This window comes from Saccopteryx bilineata, chromosome 3 (assembly GCF_036850765.1).
Source record: "Saccopteryx bilineata isolate mSacBil1 chromosome 3, mSacBil1_pri_phased_curated, whole genome shotgun sequence".
Classification (NCBI taxonomy): Eukaryota; Metazoa; Chordata; class Mammalia; order Chiroptera; family Emballonuridae; genus Saccopteryx; species Saccopteryx bilineata.
This window is the reverse complement of record NC_089492.1, coordinates 187,227,777-187,242,718: the sequence shown is the minus strand read 5'-3', so window position 1 is coordinate 187,242,718 and position 14,942 is coordinate 187,227,777. Positions and strand designations below refer to the sequence as shown.

Genomic DNA, 14,942 nt, shown 5'->3' with positions numbered 1-14,942 from the left:
ACACTACCTGAGAGGCTCAAATACGAGACAGAGATGCTGTTTGTGATAAAAGTGTCTGAAGAGGCGCAAACAATGAAATTTGTCATCAGGATCAGCATCATTAAGTTTTTTCAAGAATTCCAGTTCTTTTAAACCAGTTTTTTGCCTGAAATTAAAAAAGAAAATTAGGTCAAAATAAAATACATCCAGAATTTCAGAAAACTAAATACTATATATTTACTAGTTCCAGTCTCATGTACCATAGGTGATGTGTTAGTTTATTTTGTTTTTTTTTAATTAATAATAAATCTGTTAAGGAATGACAAGCCTCTGTATTATTTATATAATGCTTTATACTTAGTCAAATACTGTTTTCATGAAGCTAATCTGCAAAATAACCAATCAACAAAACAGAAGCATTGGAAAAATAAACCCACTTTGCTTGGAGGGAAATCAATCTTGCAATTTTGTTTTCAAGTCCTGATGTAAATATTGTTTAACAAAAGTGGAACCACACACTGCATACAGTCTTGATTCCTTAAGAGTTTAATTAAAGAAATGTCTAAATATTAATATAAATATTTAGTTATCCTATGAAGTTCTAGCTATAGTTTGTCAATAAGTTATATTTTAAAATGTTAGTGTCTATAATACAGGGGTTTGGGATAATCATCAAAACAAAGCAAACAAAGAACTTTCTAAGCCTAGAGTAACTCAAAACTCTATTATAAAGCTACATTTTTTTAGTGTTTTTTTTTCTTTCTACTGTTTCAAAACAGATAGTAAGTTGACTTCAACACTAGCTCAGCGTGTGGTACAGATTAAGTGTTAAGATGTGTGTGTGGTGGCCCTGGCCAGTTGGCTTAGTGGTAGAGCGTTGGCCCAGGGTGTGGATGTCCCAGGTTCGATTCCTGTCTAGGGCATACAGGAGAAGCGCCCATCTGCTTCTCCACCCCTCCCCTTCTTTCCTCTTCCCCTCCCGCAGCCCTGGCTCAACTGGTTCCAGCAAGTTGGCCTTGGGCACTGAGGATGGCTCCATAGCCTCTGCCTCAAGCACTAAAAAGATGGCTCCATTGCTGAACAAAGGAGCAACAACCCCAAATGGACAAAGCGTCGCCCTCTAGTGGGCTTGCCAGGTGGATCCCAGTTGGGGTACATGTGGGAGTCTGTCTCTCTGCCTCCCTTCCCTTCCCCTCACTAAATAATAAAAAGATGTGTGTGGTGATCACATCACTCTATTCTTTTTTGTGTGTGTGACAGAGACAGAGTCAGAGAGAGAGGGACAGACAAACAGGAAGGGAGAGAGATGAGAAGCATCAATTCTTCATTGCGGCACCTTAGTTGTACGTTGATTGCTTTCTCACATGTGCCTTGACCGGGGGTTATAGCAGAGTGTGTAAACCCTTGCTCAAGCCAGCGACCTTGGGCTCAAGCTGGTAAGCTTTGCTCAAACCACATGAGCCCACGCTCAAGCTGGTGTATGTCACTCTATTCTATTAAAGAAAAAAGGCAACAGATAAAAGATACAAATAATTCCCAGAACTATCTGATGAACCAGCGTTCCCTTTTTGCAGGCTACCACATGCCAATCAGTGGCAACTAATTAATATAACCCTTTTATTTCTCCCTCTGATCTTAAATTTAAGATATTCACAGCAAAAGATGACCATAGACAAGCAGTAGAAGTCTAAGTTGATATTAGTGCAGAGTAGGTACTGAAATGCATCATACTAAAATACATGGAAATGAATTAAATACAAATCAGTCTAGAGTTCTATTACTTCATATATAAAACCTTAATATAAATAAAAAATCCAGTCAAAAAGAATGGCTTCTGTCATTTTACAATTGCAGTTATAAAAACTGTTACTTTTTTTAAATGGTGTTTAAAAATATTTTCATTATTGGAATACCTGTATTATTAAAGGTTCCATCACATATTTTTCTGAACTTACATGAGCTCGTTGTTTCTGATGATCTTTACGGCCACTTCTTGGTTGGCTCTTGCATTATCCCTGGCTCGTACAACATTACTGAATACACCTTGACCAGTGTAGCCATACACATTGTAGCGCTTATCTAGTACTTCACCTATGTTCACACCTAAAAGAGTGAATTAAAAAATAAGAATTTTGACCAAAGAGACTACCAAACAAAACTATGAGATGCATGGAATAAATTAAAAAGTAGAAAACACAGTGCAGTCACTTAAAACAAGTGTCAAATTCTACTGTTGTGTGCTTGGTTTCCTAGACAACACTGGTCACTCTCTTTCATAATGTGATTAAAATTGAATACTCACTTCCAATCCTTACAAGGAAAGTTTCTGCGTCCTATCAAAGGCTGATGTTTTAACACTTGAGTAGGGAAGTGGCTGAACTGTTTCCAACTGTATTCCTACACAACAAATACTGCATGACAGGTATCCCAAGTTTCTTGTATGTTGTCTGTCTTGGTTTCAGATCAAGACAAGCAAGTGATGCACCCCTTCCTCCTGAAGGATTACCTCACAACTGAAAATAACTGGTGAATAGAATTAAGCTGCACATCCAGTCTTGAACCTCAGTTCCTTATATGTTGTCTGTCTTGGTATCAGATCGAGACAAGCAAGTGATGCACTCCTTCCTCCTGAAGGATTACCTCACAACTGAAAATAACTGGTTAATAGAATTAGGCTCCACATCCAGTCTTTAACCTCACTTCAGCCTGTGATGCTTCTGTACTGCTTACTGAAATACAACACGGCTTCAGCAGTTGCTAGATAAGCCACACTTTTTAGGTACCGCACTATGATGTGACTTTTAGAGCTCTTCAATGTGTGACTGTGTCAAGCCACATACTTTTACAAAATGTTACAATGAACTATAAAATCAGTAACAATTGTAACTTACGATAATAGCCTTCTGCATCAGTCCAGTTATCCCTGAGATTAGGATTCTCTTTAAAATCTTTTCCAATGCCAGCAGCCCTAAGACGAGCACTCTGAAATTGAGGCAACATGATCTATTTACCCAGTAGTCAGGCAGACATTTAAAGCACTTTCTTTAAAATAAAAATGGGTGAAACCAGCTGTAATTTAATAAAACACTTTATGCCAAATCATGTAAATGGGATAGGTGGAATGTGATTACCAGAGTCCCTTGCATCACAGGAAAAAAAATGAACACAGCATCTTTTAAAGTTTTGTTTTGTTTTGTTTTTTGCATTTTTCCGAAGCTGGAAACGGGGAGGCAGTCAGACAGACTCCCGCATGCGCCCGACTGGGTTCCACCTGGCACGCCCACCAGGGGGCAATGCTCTGCCCCTCTGGGGTGTCGCTCTGTTGCATCCAGAGCCATCCTAGCACCTGAGGCAGAGGGCCACAGAGCCATCCTCAGTGCCCGAGCCATCTTTGCTCCAATGGAGCCTTGGCTGTGGGAGGCGAAGAGAGAGAGAGAAAGGAGAGGGGGAGGGGTAGAGAAGCAGATGGGCGCTTCTCCTGCGTGCCCTGGCTGGGAATCGAACCTGGGACTCCTGCATGCCAGGCCGACGCTCTACCACTGAGCAAACCGGCCAGGGCCTAAAGTTTTTTTGGAATACAACTAGGACATTATAAATAAAAATAAAAACTCAAACCAGATCTGATGTTCTATAGCTACTGACAGAGGACAAAAATTACAGATGGGCATTCAGTTAATAATCAGTGTACAACTCTTCTACCAACTGTCACATTTCTCTCACTGCCTTGTCCATGTAACAGCCCTTGATCTCCTCCCAGACATATGAGATGTGCCTGGCTGCACTAGTGAGCCTGCGAGGGAACTTAGAAGTATCTGGTACTTCTGAAGAGGCTTTATCTCATATCACTCTCTATGATATCCAAAGGATCCTTAGTATCATCCAGAGAAATAATGGCTCAATAATCATTTCATCCTCTCTTAATCCATTTTTTGGTGTTGCTGTTGCAAAATATGTATGTAATATATCACTTAAACCAATTATCAGTATCTGCTGGGTTCTGAGCACTGGCTGCTTATCCTACTCATTTTTAATGTCCATTATACATTTATCCTTCCCACCTCTTCTTACCAAAACTTCCTATTTCTCATGTTACCTTACTTTTGAATATTAGTTTTAAAACATTTTCAAGAAAAGGCACTGATAAAAATGGTTAACCTACTCCTTATATCCAACTCTTCAATGATTTCTATAGGCTCCAAATCCTCACTTCTCCATCACCTTACAATATAGTGAACTCTTGTTTTAATAATGTTTGGAACTTAGTGACATCATCTTGTCTCACCCCCACTACAAACAGTTTGTAAATTAAGAAAAAAGTTGTTTCAAAAAAGTAACTACACCTTTAAGTCACTTGGTATTTAACATGTATAAAGCTCTCAAACTGTTCTGCTGTACTTGTTTTCGAATTCTGACTTAATTTCAGACTTAGAGAAAAGATGCAAAACTAGCAATTTCCAGATACCCTTCACTCAGTTGTCCAAATGTCAATGTTTCTTAATTTGCTTTCTCTCTCTCTCTGTACATACCACACACACAAATACATATTTGTTACCTATATTTTTTGGTTTAATAATTGTATTTTTGTAACCTAAAGTTACTTACATCAAAATATGCAGCAAACATATCATCAGATTCTGTAAACATATCAGGTGCCAACAGCTTCTTCTGAGATGACCCTTAATAGAAATTAGCATTAACACTTGAAAAATGAATAGATTCAAATTAAAGTACAAATAATAGCAATTCAAACATTTTTTCCTCTTGTACATTAGTTTTTTGTTAATAACCAATTGAGCCTGACTAGGTGGTGGCGCAGTGGATAGAGCATCAAACTGGGATGTGGAGGACCCAGGTTCAAGACCCCGAGGTCGCCAGCTTGAGCACAGGCTCACCTGGTTTGAGCAAAGCTCACCAGCTTGAGCCCAAGGTCACTGGCTCGAGCAAGGGATCACTCGGTCTGCTGTAGCCCCCTGGTCAAGGCACATATGAGAAATCAATCAATGAACAACTAAGGAACTGCAACAAAGAATTGATGCTTCTCATCTCCCTCCCTTCCTGTCTGTCTGTCCCTATCTGTCCCTCTCTCTGACTCTGTCTCTGTCACACACACACACACACACACACACAAAACACAATTGAAATCACTTTATTACATTTAAAATATATATATACCATCCACTTTTCATTAAAATGGTACATTTCAGAACTTTTACAGGAAGCTTGCTGACCCTGAATCTAGAAAGTAAAATAGCTGTATTAAATAAATACTGCAGGATTTGGGTCAGAAGACATTAGAAACCAACTTAAAAGGGCTCCACCTCAGTTGAAGAGAGAACAATCTTAGCCTCAAAAAGAAAAGTGACAGCAATGGATTGAAACACAAGTACAAAATGATACTAACCCCCAACAAACCTCACGAGTCATCTAGGGAGGCTGTTAGAGCACCAACTCTCTTCTATGCTAAAAACTGGTCAATAAGGAAAATAATCAAGCATTCACACTGCCTTCCTGTACAAACTACATTTTGAATAACCAACAAATGGAAAACTTAGGACAACCACACACCACCTGCTACCCAATGGGATGATGCAAGTACACACCACCACTTATGAAGTACTATTTTTGCCAAAATAAAAAAAATAAAAACCTGAAACCTAAATCCATTTGTCTCTAACTCTAATTACTAGTTTACAAGAAATACTGAGGACAGAAGAAATCAGATAATAGACACAATAATGTAGCCAGAAAAAATCAGAATGGAAAAGTTAAAGCATACATGGTCCTGGTATCTTCAAAGTAAATGGCAGGAAGGCAAGAGAGGGGAATGGAGGAAAAAACTATTAAGACTAAGACTTAAAACAATAGAAACCAACTTACTGGTATATCTTTATTATATGCGGCTTAAGTGTCTGTTTGTCGCCGATAGCTTATTGGATGCTTGTGTAACTGTACTAGCCAATGGGGTGAAGTTGCCACGGCATTCATATAGTCCCGCCTTCTGGCATGCCACCTCACAAATTGAGGTTAAAGATTGGAGCAATTATTATGCTGTTAAGAAATCTTAACACCAGAAGGGGTCTTTGCAATGGTACAAGACTAGAGGTTCTCCAATTGAAAAATAATGTCATAATAGCTAAGTCTTTGACTGGCTCCTCTAAAGGTGAAATACATGTCATTCCAAGAATTGATTTGGCTCCATCTCAAACAGGGTTGCCGTTTCAATTGAGACGTAGACAATTTCCTGTAAAACTTGCCTTTGCTATGACCATCAATAAGTCTCAGGGCCAAATGCTTAAGCGTGTTGGCATTTTTTTTACCTGAGCCTGCATTTGGACACGGTCAACTTTATGTTGCCTGTTCAAGAGTCCGTGAAAGAACAGACGTAAAATTAAAAATAATTGATGGTCTTCTGCAAGGCGAGCTTAAAAATGATGGAAAGATCTACACAAGAAATGTTGTGTACAAAAAGATCTTTGACATGTGAATTAACATTTTATTATTTAAATCACCTTTATTTATTGAGCTAGTGAAATGTACCACCAGTGGTTTCCTTCATTGCACTCTACTTTAAGCAATTAAGCAAGTAGAAGGGGGAAACCCCGTGGGGCAGTAAGCAAAGGGGCGTCCTCGCCGCCTGCCCTGGGTAATTCAGTTTGAATTAGCAGACACCTTTGCATAAATCATTTTAATTACAATTTATAATATCTAGAACAGCGGTCATTTTGTATGACCTCCGGGCTTTCTAGTATCCTAAATATAACATGTGCATGTTATTTGAACTTTGATTCAAACCAACCATTAAGTCTTTAACAAAGATACAAACTGAAATATTTACAGATGAAATGAAATCATGGTTAGGAATTGCTTTAAAATACTTTAGCAAGATGACTATGTGGGAATTTAATATACTGTTCTGGTTATGTAAACTATATAATAAAACACATTTATAGAGAACATTCACTGGGATACATTTAAAATTGCATTACTTAAGTTTAGAGGAATGACATTCCTAATCCATTCCACTTTCCCCATCCCAAATCAATCTCTCTCATGAAGTTACAGAACTAAACATTCAGAGAAAACCATGGTCAAAACAAAAATCCAGTTTACTCACCATTATTTTGTTCAACTGTCATTAGATTATGCTTGGCTTTTACTGAGGCCTCAAATGTATCAACATTTTCCCGTTCATACTCTTTAACATCAGCAGCTACCCTCTCCAGAATGTCGTCTGGAGAAGGTGACCGTGTGCGAGTACTGCTCTGGGGGCTGCTGGGCTCAGATGGCACAGACATATTGCTATCTTCAGCAAGATATTTATATTTCTGTAATAACAATACAATGCATTATTTTCATAGAGTCTGATGCTATCTAAATATATCTGCTAAGAAGTGCTATATAAAAAAGAGTCAAATAATGTTAAAGCCCTTCAAAAGGTATTGATGATGCCTTAACTGAAGCAGAGCTGCAATCCCTTACAATTTCAACATCCACAAAACTCTAAAACATTTTTTCTATGTATGGTACACATTCATTAGGTGGCAAAGCTGACTGAAACAGATGTAACACTATTTATAGTCTTATTTATCTTTCCCAGAGTGAACATAATATGCCGCACTGTAGAAATACCACTGTATTTAATGATGGGGTGCTCTTCTAGACCCCACTGATGGGGCTAAATACACAAACGCAACATATTAGCTTCCTAAAATTCAAATATTTCGGAGTACTGAAGCATATCTGGCCCCAAGGGCAGGAGGTAAGGGATTGTGGAGCTGGGCAAGAACAAAAGAAATTTCAACAATCATTTAATCAGTGACCAAAAAGTTAAGTTTCCTCTCGAATTTTTGTTTTGCCCTATAGTCTCAAGTGATTTAAGTTTTTTCTGTCACTGACATATCAGTCCCTGATTTATGGTTCGCTATGTGTGTTTAGGTGAGCTGCCATGACTGTCCTTTCCTTTTGCTTGCTATCACTGTTGCTTTACAGTATCTCAACATTTTTCATGTCTTTCAGAATTGTTCTTCTCAACTCCATCATTTATCTTCCTATCATTAGAAGAAAGTTCTGCTAATAATGATGACAGAAGGCACTTTACAGGAATAGCCATCCACAAAAGATCTAGTGGCCATGCCTTTTTCTCAGAATGGCCAAGGAAGAACTGACAATCTTCCAAGGAACCTCACCTTATCATTAAAAAACTACATCAAGTCTTAATATCATTGAGTAGAGATGTGTTGTAGAATCTAAAACCTAAAACCTATATAATGTTAACCAGTGTCACCCCAATAAAATTCATCAAACAAAAAACAACCAAAAAAACTATTTTTGACATGCTCCATTTAAACAATCACATTTGCATTAGAAAATCTGCCATTTTATTAGACATTAAAGTTTTTCTTTCAAATAGTTAACAAGCATCATTTTTTTTCAAATGAAATTCCTCCAATTTATGAAAATTTTAACTTAAAAAAATAAACTTCGAATGTTTTTGTCTTACAAAAGAGGTTTATATCAGAATTTTATGTAAAACAAAAAGGGTAACCATTTCAATTTTATTAAGAAACTATAATTTTTTCCAAGACCTATTATCGAACTGCTACTATTATCACTTTTTTGTTAAAGTAAAAAACTTACTTTACTAAAGTGTTGATTACTTAAGAAGGACTGATAAAAAATTTACTAAAATCATGTACCTGAACAATTGCTTGCCTTTGTATTCTTCTCTGTTCTATTAGGGCCTCTTCATCTTCTTCCTCTACATCAAAATCTTCAAGACTTAAAAACATACACACATATATATAATTAATTTTAAACATTCTTAGAGATTCCAAAACCATAATTTATATGTTTTAAAAATAAAAGCTAGGAAATGTTGGGCATCACATCAATAAGTTTGAGCAGAAATCTTAAGCAATCTTACTCTTTTTACCTTTGTTTCTAAACTGTTTCACAGTGTCTGGTTTGAAATCCTATCAAGTAATTTAACTTTTTGTGTCTCATTTTTCTCATGTTTCATGGCATCAAAATTGGAAAAAAAAGAAAAGACCCTTATTTTAAAAAAATGTCATCCCTGGCTCTGCCACAACCTTAGCATTATTAAAAGTCATTTCATCCCTCTAACCTCAGTTTTCACACCTATAAAACAAGAGGGCTAGGACAAATAAGTAAATGGGTAACTTTTCTGGGTCACAGAACCCTTTGAAAGCTGTAGATCTTTCCCCATCAAAAATGCACATGTTAAACATCTGCATACAATCTAACCCAGACTAGTCCCAGCTGTCCACTAAAGAACACCTCCACAATATTTACGATCCCTCCCAGGGCAGCCTTCTCTATGGTCCACTGAATGTCCACTGCAGAAGAGTAAGCAAACTGTTGTACTCTGAAGATGTTAGAATTTATGTATAACATTTTTCCCCAGTTCAATTTTCTCTTTACCTAGGTCTAATCAGTTTCTTGACCTCAGCACTATTGAGATTTTGACAGTTTATTATGGGGACTGCCTTGCGCACTGAAGAATGTTGAACAGTCTTCCTGGTCTCTAACCACTGATAGCCTAATATGTCTTCAGATATTGACCAATGGGGAGGCAAATCATCTCCAGTTGAGAACCAATGCTCTGAATTAGTCTTATTTATTTTTGAGATGTTTTATTTAGACAACTCACATTTAAAAAAATGTCCCTGCTATGCTACTAAGACACTGAAATGTTTCTGTATTTTCCATATTTTAACATAAATACCTGCCACCAGATAGCCTCAGTTGCGAAGTATCTATCATTTTACAAACAAAAAAGTCTAAAATTAGTATAAAAATTTCCTCCAAAAAATTGGTAATTAAGATTGGCAAGACTATCTAATATATCTGTTGTTCCTAATAAAAATAAGGAAGGGAAAACTCATGATAAAGTAATGAATACCATTCACTCTAGCCAAAACCAAAACATCTAAATCCAGAAAGCCATGAGCTCTGCCATAAAACCTGTAAAATCTGCATGAAACATTAACGTTTAAATCCAGAACCAAACAAATGGGCTCACTTACAATACTCAGGTGGAAAATAAAGACTTAAGTCAGTGTTTCTCTAAACTGGAAAAACAACATTATGGAAAAATTTCCCTTACTTATCCTCAGATGATGATTCTTGTTCAACTTTCATTCCTTCAGAAAGACTTCCTTTAAATTTATCTTCCTTTACTTTGCTTCTGCTCCTCCGTCTACGACCACCCCGTGATCGAGACCGCCTCCTCATACGTGATCTGCTCCTCCGACCTCTGTCCCTATTTGAGAAAAGATTAAAAAATATATATATTTTAAGGTTAAAGTTGGGGAGGCTGTGTTATATAGGGAGCAGTGTATATGGAAACTTTCTGTACTTTTCTTCTATTTATTTTGACAGAGATAGAGAGTCAGAGAGGGACAGATAGGGACAGACCGGAAGGGAGAGAAATGAGAAACATCAATTCTTTGTTGCACCATTTTAGTTGTTCATTGATTGCTTTCTCATATGTGCCTTGACTGAGTGGCTACAGCAGAGCTAGTGACCCATTGCTCAAGCCAGTGACATTGGGCTTCAAGTCAGCAATCTTTGGGCTCAAGCCAGAGACCATGGGGTCATGTCTATTATCCAACACTCAAGACAGGGCCCTGCGCTCAAGCTGGTGATCCTGTGCTCAAGTCAGTGACCTCGAGGTTTCGAACCTGGGTCCTCCACACCCCCGTTCGACACTTTATCCACCACACCAACATCTGGTCAGGCTCTTTATTTTTTTTAAGTGACAGGAGAGATAGTGAGACACTCCTGCAAGTGGCACAACTGGTATCCACCTGGTAGGGCTGATGCTCGCAACTGAGTTATTTTTAGCACATGAGGAAGACACACTCAAACCAACTGAGTCTTGAGCCACTGGTTGCAGGAGGGTAAGAGGAAAAAAAGAGGGAGAGGGAGAGGAAGAGAAACAGACAGTTGCTTCTCTTGTGTGCCCTGACCGGGACTGAACCTGAGACATCCTCATACAAAGCCAACAGTCGATCCACTCAGCCAGCTGGCCAGAGCTTATACTTTTCAAAAATAACAGTACCAGAATGATTGAAATTATCAGCTTAACTGAAAATAACTAAAACATAGCTACCCTACTTACTGACTACAAAAGAGCCCAGAGAACAATGGGGGTGATGTAAATGTTCTCTACCTTCATTGTGTGTTATACAGTTGTTTGTCAAAACTCATATAACTCTATACCCAAAAGGGCAAGTTTTATTTTATATAAATGATTTTTTAATAAATTGGACTTATAAAAAGATTGCTACTGATAAGGTATGGGAAAGACAAATGTGACAAAAAAACCTAAGTTAATTAATATGGTCCTCAGACATTTTTATAAATGCCTCATGTTAAACAAACAGAAACTATTATTATAATTTAAGCATTAAGGGTGAAGTTTATGTTAGAAAGATGAGGAACTCCAAATATACAGGCTGTGAGTCTACAAAAGATTGGCAAATTCTGTTACAACTGACCACCATGTTTTATCTCAGATTTCTTCTGAAACCTTATTAAAAGAACAGTAAAAGGAACAATTAAAAAGAAAATCTTCAAAGATAATGTGAGGAGACATAGCCAAGATGCCAACAAAATCCTGAACTATGCAAATCAAAGAGTAGTTACAGATCAAATCTAGAAAGAAAAACACTTCACAGAACTCATATCTTTGACATAACAGGTGCTAGTTCCATAAAACAAAGTAAAATATTATAAAAAAATAAATGACCAACAATGTCTTGAGAATATATATATATGGTCTACTGGAAAGTTCTGTCCATTTTTGGAATAAAACAAAATACAAATTTTTCTTACCGTCAATAAACTTTATTAAATAATATAATTGCCATTATTATTAATGATTTCTTGCCAGCGTGAGGGCAATTTGTATATCCCAGTTTTGAAAAATGTTTTACCTTTTGATGTGAAAAATTGAACCAGTGCTTGTTTGATATCTTCTTCATTTTTGAATTTTTTGCCCTTCAAAAAATTTTGTAAGGACAAAAGCAAGTGATAGTCGGAGGGTGCTAAGTCCGGGGAATATGATGGATGCGACAGAATTTCCCAGCCTAGTTCTGCAATTTTTTGATGAGTCCCCAAAGCAGCATGTGGCCTGGCATTATCATGATGCAGTATGATATTCTTCCTATTGAACATCGCCAGCCTCTTTTCTTGGACTGCTGTCTTTAAATTATCCAGTTGCTGACAATACTTCTCTGAATTGAGCTTTTCGTTCGGTTTTAAAAGTTCATAATGTATTGGTCCTCGAATGTCCCACCATATACACAACATTCTCTTATTCAGAGTCAAATCTGGTTTAGAGGTGGAAGGGCTAGGTTTTCCGGGTTCACAATATGCCCTTTTCCTTACGATGTTTTCGTAGGTAATCCACTTTTCATCCCCAGTTATCATCCGGTTCAAGAAGGGTTCGATTTTGTTCCAAGCAAGCAGAGATATGCATATGACGACTCGATCATCCAAATTCTTCTGACTTAATTCATGTGGCACCCATCTTGAATATTTCCACACCAATCCTATCTTCCAAATATGGTCCGAAATGGTTTGCTGAGCTGAATTAGCCTTTCTGTGATCTCCGATGTTGTCAGAAAAGGATCTTGCTCCAACATGGTTTTAACAACGTCGTCATCAATTAAAGATGGTCACCCAGAACGTGGCTTATCAGAAAGGTTGAAATCACCTGTTTCGAATTTTTCGAACCATCTTCTGCATGTCCTATCAGAAACTATACCTTCAGCAAACCCTTTCAATAAATTTCTACATGCTTCTGTAGCATTTCTTCCTTGTTGAAATTCGTAAAAATTACAGTGGCGTAAATGAACTTTTTCAGTAGCCATGGGTACACTATCGCTTCACACATAAAACTAATGTGAATCAACTTTGTTTTAGTTAATTTGCTACATCAGTATATATACATTAAGTGATAAAATTGGAGAGGCACACATGCGCCAAATAAACATGTGCTTATGTGTCAAAACTTGTGATAGAAACAGACAGAACTTTCTGGTAGACCTGATATATACACATACATATGTGTATATACATACACACGTACATACATACACATACATATTTATATATATGAGCTTAGGGAAAAAATGCAATGGAAGGGTAAGAAGGTAGAATAAGAAAATCTAGACGGAAAGTAGAACAAAAGGACAAACATAAAAGATCAGTAAGAAAAACAACACCAAAAAAAATCAGTGGAATAATATAGAAGATCCAATGGGGAAAAAACAGAAAACAATGGGAAAGAAAGCAAACAAAAATAAAGAGAAGATTTCCCAGAATAGGCAACCATAATCATCCTACTTAAAAGGGTCTATCTAGTGCCCAGCAAAATATATGGAAAGAAAAAGCCACAACCTAAGGCATATTATAGTGAAATTTCAGAATATGGAACACTTATTGTAAAAAGAGAAGGGGAGAAGGGGGAGACAAGTACAGTGGTACCTTGAGATACAAGCAGACCAATATAAGAATTTTTTAAGATACAAGCTGTGACTAAATGATCCAATCAAAAGATATAGGGTAGCTGCATGGATAAGAAAACAGGACCCATACATATGCTGTCTACAAGAGACACCTCAAAACAAAAGATACACATAGACTGAAAGTAAAAGGATAGAAAAAAATATTTCATGCAAATGGAAATAAAAAAAAAAGCTGGGGTAGCAATACTTTTATCAGACAAAATGGACTTTAAAACAAAGGCTATAGTAAGAAATAAAGAAGGCCACTACATAATGATAAAGGGAGCAATCCAACAAGAAGATATAACCATTACAAATATCTACACACCTAATATAGAAGCACCTAAATATATAAAGCAGACATTGTTGGATATAAAGGGCGAGATCAGCAGCAATACTATACGAAGTAATAGTAGGGGATTTCAATATTCCACTAACATCACTAGATAGATACTCAAGAAAAAAAATTAACAAAGAAACAGCAGCCTTAAATGACACACTAAATCAACTGGATTTAATAGATACCTTCAGAACCTTTCACCCTAAACCAGCAGGATATACACTCTTTTCAAGTGCTCAAGGTACATTCTCTAGGATAAACCACATGTTAGGACACAAAACAAGTCTCAAATTTAAGAAAACTAAAATCATATCAAGCACTTTCTCTGATCACAATGGCATCAAACTAGAAATCAACCACAACAGAAAAACTGAAAAATACTCAAACACATGGAAACTAAATAGCATATTAAATAACAAATGGATTAACAATGAGATCAAAGAAGAAATAAAAAAATTCCTAGAAACGAATGACAATGAGCATACAACAACTCAAAATTTATGGGACATAGCAAAAGCAGTACTGAGAGGAAAGTTCATAGCACTACAGGTACACTTTAAGAAGCTAGAAAAAGCTCAATTAAACAACTTAACCCTGCATCTAAAAGAACTAGAAAAGAACAGCAAGTAAAGCCTAAATGTAGTAGAAGAAAGGAAATAATAAAGATCAGAGCAGAAATAAATGACATAAAGACTAAAGAAACAATACAGAGGATCAATGAAACTAGGAGCTGGTTTTTTGAAAAGGTAAACAAGATTGATGAACCTTTAACCAAACTCACCAAGAAAAAGAGAGAGAGGACTCAAATAACTAAAATTAGAAATGAGAGTGGAGAGATAACAATTGACACAACAGAAATACAAAATACAGTGGTACCTTGACATACGAGCAGACCAACATACAAATTTTTTAAGATACAAGCTGCGACTCCGTCCGTATTTTTGAGATCCAAGTGAAATTCTAAGATACAAGTCACGATTCGGTATGCTGCTTCTAGTTGATGTGTTAGCACACGGGTCCAGTATTGGCAGCACAACACCAGCATCTTGTTCTTTCTCACATGTTACCCGCAGAATCAAGTCGGATCT

At 36.9% G+C, this 14,942-nt stretch overlaps 1 protein-coding gene across 8 annotated transcripts in view; it reads right to left on the bottom strand.

Moving 5' to 3' along the window:
• Positions 1-14,942, bottom strand: part of PRP4K (pre-mRNA processing factor kinase PRP4K) — a 47,289-nt gene that overhangs the window by 12,321 nt on the left and 20,026 nt on the right. For all 8 annotated transcript variants that reach the window (XR_010730395.1, XR_010730397.1, XR_010730398.1 and 5 more), the window contains exons 4-10: positions 10,106-10,261; positions 8,676-8,757; positions 7,094-7,304; positions 4,582-4,655; positions 2,871-2,961; positions 1,935-2,082; positions 8-145 (exon numbers count right to left, since the gene is read on the bottom strand). Coding sequence is in view for 1 of the 8 variants with exons in the window: in XM_066268390.1 (XP_066124487.1) it covers positions 8-145; positions 1,935-2,082; positions 2,871-2,961; positions 4,582-4,655; positions 7,094-7,304; positions 8,676-8,757; positions 10,106-10,261 (900 nt within the window). In the remaining 7 variants the exon portion in view is untranslated. The remainder of the gene's footprint in view (positions 1-7; positions 146-1,934; positions 2,083-2,870; positions 2,962-4,581; positions 4,656-7,093; positions 7,305-8,675; positions 8,758-10,105; positions 10,262-14,942) is intronic.